General features: G+C 61.6%; 1 protein-coding gene across 1 annotated transcript; it reads right to left on the bottom strand.

Annotated features, from left to right (window-relative positions):
* Positions 1-674: 674 nt before the first annotated feature.
* ISL2 (ISL LIM homeobox 2) lies at positions 675-6434 on the bottom strand. The gene is made up of 6 exons (XM_014841443.3): positions 6230-6434; positions 5217-5406; positions 4709-4971; positions 2651-2934; positions 1867-2034; positions 675-1461 (listed from the first exon to the last, which is right to left on the bottom strand). Exons 1-6 carry the CDS (start codon positions 6285-6287, stop codon positions 1345-1347), a joined length of 1080 nt encoding a protein of 359 aa, XP_014696929.3. The 5' UTR covers positions 6288-6434; the 3' UTR covers positions 675-1344.
* Positions 6435-6990: the final 556 nt, after the last annotated feature.

Genomic DNA, 6990 nt, shown 5'->3' with positions numbered 1-6990 from the left:
TCACAGCCACCGGATCCGGCCGGGGTTGGCCCCCTGTTCGCTCACCCGCGGGCTGGCCTCGCTGCTCGGCGGCAGGACCGGGGTGGCAGGAGGGCGAGGCCCCTGGGGTACGGGTTCGGGCCTCCAGGCCGGCGGGACAAGCCTCGCCCGGAGGGCACCGGCGAAAATGGAGCGAGGGAGCCAGACCGGGCCTTCGAGGGCGCCAGGCGGGGTGCGGCTCCAGAAGCTGAAGCAAGGCTAAGAGAGAACGAGACTCGCCCTCGCGAGTCCGACCACGGGCTGGAGTCCGCCGAGCGGCAGCCACGCGAGCATCGCAGGTTTCCCGCCCAAACCCGGAGGCCGCACGCGTCCGGAGAGCTGCGGCCGCGCGGCGCCGGGGCAGGGGGCGGGGCCGCCCGCAGGAGCGCGCCGGCTTCCGGGACGGCCGCGGTGCTGCACTCGGGGCGCGCGGGCCCAGCCCCGCCCCACGCTGGGCGCCCAATGCCCGCCAGGCCCGCCCCGGCCGAGCGGGAGCACGCGGGCCCGCGGCGCGCGAGGCACGGGCACGAGCGCGGGGCCCCGCCCGGGCCGGGCCGCGGACGCCGCCGGGCCTTGTTTTCGTTGAAACGCCCCAAGCCTCGAGCCGCGTGCGCACGGCCCTCCCGCTGCGCCAACAGCACACCGGAGCAGCATCTCGAGGCTTGTTTTTTTTATTAAGATCAAAATATTCGTCCCACTATGAACTGGCTATTCTCTCAATAAATAACAATAACTTACGTTTTGTTCGGCAAAGGCTCACACACTCTGTCCTCCGTCGACTGATAATTTAAAACATTTTCAAAGAAAGTCTCGTTTCTACTTTTGTCCGGCAATCATGCGCTTTGGGGGACTGAGTGTCCGTTCCTTTGGCTTGTCCCCGTCCTCTTCCCCGCTAGAGCCCCGCGAAGCCGCCCGGGAGCGCGGGGCCGGGTGGGGCAGGGGCCCGCGTGTGGAGCTGGGGGCCGGCGGAGCGCGGGAGGGGCCCTGCGCGCTCTCCACGCGGAGCGGGGCAGGTGGGGGGAGGACAGAGCGGCGGCGGCCCCGCGCAGCGAGGGAGAGGAGAGGGCAGACCTAACGCTAATAAATCCCAAATTCTGGTTTTGAAAAAATGAAAGTCCTCGGAGCTGGGCTCTCTGGTCTGGTGAAAGCAGGCTGCGTCTTGGCGCTTTTGGCTATCCTGACCGCGTCTGTCAGTCCTCTCTCTTTAAATAACAATAACAATAATTACAAAGACCAGAGAGTTTTCGGAGCTGGAATGGCTTGAGCATGGGTGAGTCTCATGCAGGGAGCATGCGAGGTCCGCGGGCTGGCGGGGAAGGGTCCCCCTCACGTCTCCACGGGACTCGGCACCATGCTGTTGGGGGTGTCCGGGAGCTGCGAGGACAGGGAGGTCACGTCGCTGCCAGAGGAGTTGCCTAGAGAGCCAGACTCGGAGAAGGATACCTGGGGTGGTGGAGACAGGAAGGAGCAGGTGAAGCCGCGCCCGAGCTGGTGCTCCCCGGCCGCGTGCTCCGAGTCGAGTGTCCTATGGGGTCGAGCCGCTGGCTGGGAGCAAGCCCTTGGGAGAAGTCAACCAGGTCCCCAAGCGCACGCAGGGATATTAGGGCGGGGGCGCGAGTTGGTTAATCCCTCCACCTCTCCTGCGAGCGCTTTAATCCAGGGAGACCTGGTTTAGAGCGAATTATGGGCTGAGAATGGTTGCAGCTCCCCCTACCACCCACCCACCCCCGCCTAGCGCTGTCCCCAGCCCCTCAGTCCATGGAAAGCCCCCCATTCCCACCGTGGTTTAGTAGCTAAATCCCACCTCCCCCGAAGCCCTGAGGTCGCGCCGGTAGGGCTGAGCCTCACCAGCTGCTGGAAGGCGGGTTGGTCCAGGTCACTCTGGAGGGCGAACTCGCTGAGAGCTTTCCACGGCGGCTGGTACGTCTGCACCTCGACTGCGCTGCCTTGCACGGCGCTCTCATGGCGGATGGGGCTGCCCGCCACCAGGGGCGTCCCGGTCAGTCCCTGGAGACTCTGCGGGACAAGTAGAAAGGGGGATGGGGGGCGCTCGAGTAGGTCCTGGCGTTTCTCAACACCTTTGAGACTTGGGCCCCAGGCACTGGCGCATTATTTGGGGCCTGAAGCGGTCTAGCGGAGGCGGACACTCGACCGCACCCGAGTAAGCCCTCCTTTACCGGGAATACCCTGAAGCCCGAAAACCCGCCACCTTAGGCCAGGCCAGCCTCAGTACTGGGAGCCAACAGGGCAAGGGAACACGAGACATGCCTTCCCAATCCGTCTCTAGGCATGCAGAGGAAAAGTGTTCAAACCGAGTCATGCCAAGAGAAGGACACAACCCGCCCCGACTTGCGGGCGCTGCACAACTATGCTGCCTTGGGCTGCGAGCTGCGCACAGGACCACGAACTCAGGTGCGTCGCTGGGTCAATGAGAAGAGCCTACCTCAGATACAGTAATTAAGGAGACTTAAACCCCAAGGTAAGCCTTGCTCTGAAAGCCCAAACACACGCTCTTTGGAAAATCCAGTTCCCCCTGGATCTCCCCAGAGCCCACCCAGAAAAGGGCACGCAGATGCCGCGGGGCGCACCCGAGGCTCCACCCGACCAGCTCCTCCGGCACCTGGTCCCTCACCGTCTTGTCGTTATGCTGCTGCTGCTGCAGCTGTTTCATGAGGATGGATTTCTTCTTGTCCTTGCAACGCTTGTTCTGGAACCAAACGCGGATGACCCGCGGGCTCAGGCCAGTCATCTCCACCAGCTGCTCCTTCATGAGTGCGTCCGGCCGCGGGTTGGCAGCATAGCACGTCCGCAGAGTGTGCAGCTGCTTCTCGTTGAGCACGGTCCGCACGCGGGTCGTCTTCTCCGCCTGCTTGTGCACGTGCGGGCGCAGCGAAGCCTGCCGGCCCGCCCCGGGATCTGCGATGACAGGGGGTCGAGACAAGGTGAGCCAGGGGCCGCCACCCGCCCGCCCAGTGCCCCGCCCCGCGGCGGCCGAGCCCTCCGAGGCCCGATTTCGTTTCTCTTTTATTCCGTTTATTTCGTTTTATTGTTCTTTTCCCTTTCCATCTGTTCGCCCTACCCGGAGGGAGGTGTGCGTTCTCGTCCCTCCCTTGTCCCCCAACTGTCCCCGCAGCGATCTCCCTGAAGCGCAAGCGGAGCGTGGGAGTTCCGCGCTGGGCCCCTGCGGGACAGGAGCGGCCGCTCGGGGCTGAGCCTCCTCCACTTACTGGGCGCTAGGAACGCCCGCGTGGGCCCCGCAGGACGAGGGAAGCCCTCCGGAAGAAGTCGGAGTTTCAGAGGAAGAGGAAGGAGGCGCGCCCCGGACTCTGGATGGGGAAGGGGGTCGACGCGGACCCGGAGCGCCGCTCTGCTTCGGGATGGGGGGCTTGTCTCACGCTCCCGGGGGCCCGCGAGAGCCCTTCCCCCTTGTTCAGAGGCCACTCGGACAAGGCCGCGCCATGTGTCGCAAAGACCCAGCCCGGGGCGCGGATGGGCCCCAGGGACCGGAACGGTTCTTCCCTGCCAGCCCTCGGGCCTCCTCCCTCAAGGCTCCAGGATTTTTGGCGCTGCGGCCTGTCCGCCCTCCCAGCCCGCGCGCAGCCGCTAGCACTCTCCTCGCTTGGCCTTAGGTTCTATCAACCCCGGGTAAATAGAGCCTGATTCCCGCGGCCCTCAGCCTGCAACAAACAAAAGGGTGCCCCTCCGAGGTCGGAGAACTGGGTGCAGTCAACACCAGCTTCATCCTGTTTCACAGCCCCTTCCTAACCAGGTCTACATACCCACGGATGAACGCCGCACTGTGTGAATTTATATTCCCCTTCCAGGCATTTCTAGGTCTAGATAAATATTTACAAATAGACCATCCAGCCCAATTCCCTCATTCTATAGGGGAGGAAACAGAACCAGAAAGGGCAGGAGCACTACAAGACCACATAGCACCCAGAGGCTCAGCTTGGTCTAGAGGTTGGTGCTTCACGTCCGCGGCTGCCTGGCCTGGGACGCCGTCCCCACTCCCTAACCACACAGTCAGACCCCATGTTTGAGCAGCTCCTGATTAAGACCCAGAGCATCCCCTGAGGTGTTTCCTCTGATGCCCGAGTCGCCCGGCCTCCGCCCCCTCCCTACTGAGAAGCGTTCGGCTAAGTTATTCATCAAACTGGGCCTCAAAACACAAACACAGACACCCGCTCTTTGTTGGGTGGTTGGCTTTCAGGAGCCGTCTTCAGCGGGGAGATCCCGGCTGGCTGAGCCCAGGCCTAGCTCTAGGATGGGAGCTGTATTCCTGATACACGTACCCCCAGGCAAACCTATCTTTCCTCTCTGGCAGTAACACATCTTGCTTGAAATTCCCAGTGCAAGTTCCCCAGACAGGCACCACTTCAGATTCCCCGTTGTCATTCACCCTCCTGCTCCTAGTACTGTGTCCCACGTATTCCTGACCACGGCGAACACAATTCTCCACACTTCCCTCACTCTCAGACACTCAGACACAATCCTGGCTCACGTTGACCCACAGTTTTTCCCCTGGCACACACGCTCTCAGCCGTGTTCCCAGCACACAGTTCTGCACTCACACAGAAACATACAATCCTGACAAACCGAACCGCACACGAGTGACAACTTTTCGTCGGAGCACAAGCCTCCTGCACACACGCGCGCGCACACACTCACACCGGCGCGCGCGGCTTACCTGGGAGATGCAGGCCGCGGGCGCCGGGAAGCGGGCCGGGGCTGCGCGGGCTGCCGGCCGCGGCGCGCTCGAGCAGGAGGCCGTGGTCGGCGCGGCAGAGCAGCTCGTGCTCCCGGAGCGAGAACTCGTCGCCCGGCAGCAGCTGGCGGCTGCACACAGAGCAGCGGAAGCACTCAATGTGGTACACGCTGTCCCGAGCCCTCATCACCAGATCGCTGCTGCTGAAGCCCACCTGGCACTTGGCGCACTTGATGCCGAACAGCCTACGGGCCCAAGGCGGGCGGTGTCAGCGCGGGCCTGCGGCCGGCCTCGCCACCTGAGCCAGTCGGCTCGGGGCACGCGCGCCCAGGACGCTTTGTGGCCCAGGGGAGGCTGCGGGGAGCGGCCCTCGGGGAGTTCCCGGGCCCCGAGGCGCGCGGCGGCACGCGGTCGGGGTGGGGGCGGCCTTCCCCGACCCGGGCGCGCCGCCGGGCCGCCATCCCCGAGCTCCGGCTCCCGCGGGCCTCACCTGACGTAGTCCCGCTTGCAGTAGGTCTTCCCGTCTCTCACGAAGCACGTGCACGTCTCGTCCAGGTACTGGCTGCACTCGGCGCACTTGAGGCAGGCGGCGTGCCACTCGAGGTCGGGCGACACTCGCAGGATAAACTGGTCGTGGATCTGACTCCCGCAGCCCACGCACATGGCGGTCCCGGGCTTCTCTGCCGGAGAAGGACGCGGGGCCCGCGTCAGGCCTGGCTGCCCGTACCCAGGTCGGCCTCGGCCGCTCCAGCCCCAGCCCAACCCAATCGCTCTCTCGCTCTCTTTCAAGAATCGCGACAGGGGAAAGGCAGTGGGCTTTCTAAAGACCGGACAATTGGAAACGAAAACACAAAATCTTCCGAATTTGTAAAGGCTTTTTGTCCCCCACCCCTAAAAAAATTCTTTTCGCTATTAGATTCATTTGGACACAGTGGCTTTATCGACGTATCTTTTAACTAAAAGCTAACACGTAGGTGAGAAAAAAGAGTAAATAGACATTTAAGCACTGCGGACGCCACCGCATCCATACTGAACGGTGATGTGCCGGCATTTCCGTCCATACACCCCGCTGCCAGCGGCTCCCTCCTATCCCAACACAGACACATCAGCTTTTAGCGGCATCTCTGCTCATCCTCTCCGACATTTCTTAGCTTAACTATCCGAGATCAAGCTAAAGAAATCGTACTTATTTGAAAGACCAAAAGACAAGCAAGTAAACCAAAAAAAACCCCACATCCCTAAATCAAACCTAATTGCCTTAGCGCAAAACAGGAGGTTTCACATCCTGAGGTCAGCCTAGCAGGCTTGAGAAAGAGTGTTTAATTATCAATTAAACAACAGGATTCCAAAGGATAAGCGGTCCCGTAGGAGAAATGCATTCGTTTTGTTTTCTCTCTCATTATCCTGTCAAACAGAAGCCACTTGTAGAATCCGCTAAACATTCTTCTGCATTAGAAATATTGCATATTAAACACACACACACCCACACAGAGAAAGACTTACTCTTGGAATGATCCCCCATAGCACCCAGAAAAGGATAATGAAAAATAATATCCACCATGCAGAAAAAAGATGTGCGCAAAGTGTGCGGCCAGGGGCAGAAGGACCAGGGTCGCGCGCCCAGCCTCGGCTCTTTACTAACTCCTCCTGCCCCGCGGAGTTGAAGGAGCGATTCCGCACCGGCCCGCACGCAGCATGACGTCAGCACGCATTCGCCCGGGGCCTGGGCTGGGGGCGGGACCTGTGGCGTCACGAAGCTTCTCCCGAACAGCGGGGGATGCGGGGGAGGTGGTGGGGACCTGGGGGCTGACGCGCGGGGTGGGTTGGGTGGAAGGCGGGGGCGACGGGGGATTGGCTGGAAGGAAAAGGGCAAACCCTGATTGGCCCGGAGTGAACAATGGAGTGCAGGCCCCCTCCCCTGAAATCTACAAGAATCCTCTATCTGGCCCGGGGTCGGACAATCCTGGTTGGCCCTTGCGACGTCGCTGAGCTGTCTCCGGGGCCGCTGCAGCTTTGAGCTTTCTCTTGGAATTGCGGGCTGGTGTCCCCAGGCGCGCCCAAGCGGGGTGATGGATACCTGGGGAGCGCAGGGGTGCCTCTGTTTTGAAAATTGCCTTCTTTTATAAATAAAAAGATTAAAAATCCACTCTCTTGGGACCAGAGCTGGGGGAAAGGGGGGGTCCAAGGGACATGACATCGCCGTCCAGTCAGTCACCTTTCTCCTCTCGCACGCCTTTGTTCTCAGGGTCCAAGCTAGAGAGAGA

Source organism: Equus asinus, chromosome 2 (genome assembly GCF_041296235.1).
Source record: "Equus asinus isolate D_3611 breed Donkey chromosome 2, EquAss-T2T_v2, whole genome shotgun sequence".
Classification (NCBI taxonomy): domain Eukaryota; kingdom Metazoa; phylum Chordata; class Mammalia; order Perissodactyla; family Equidae; genus Equus; species Equus asinus.
The sequence above is the reverse complement of the archived record's forward strand: the minus strand, read 5'-3'. Positions and strand labels throughout refer to the sequence as shown.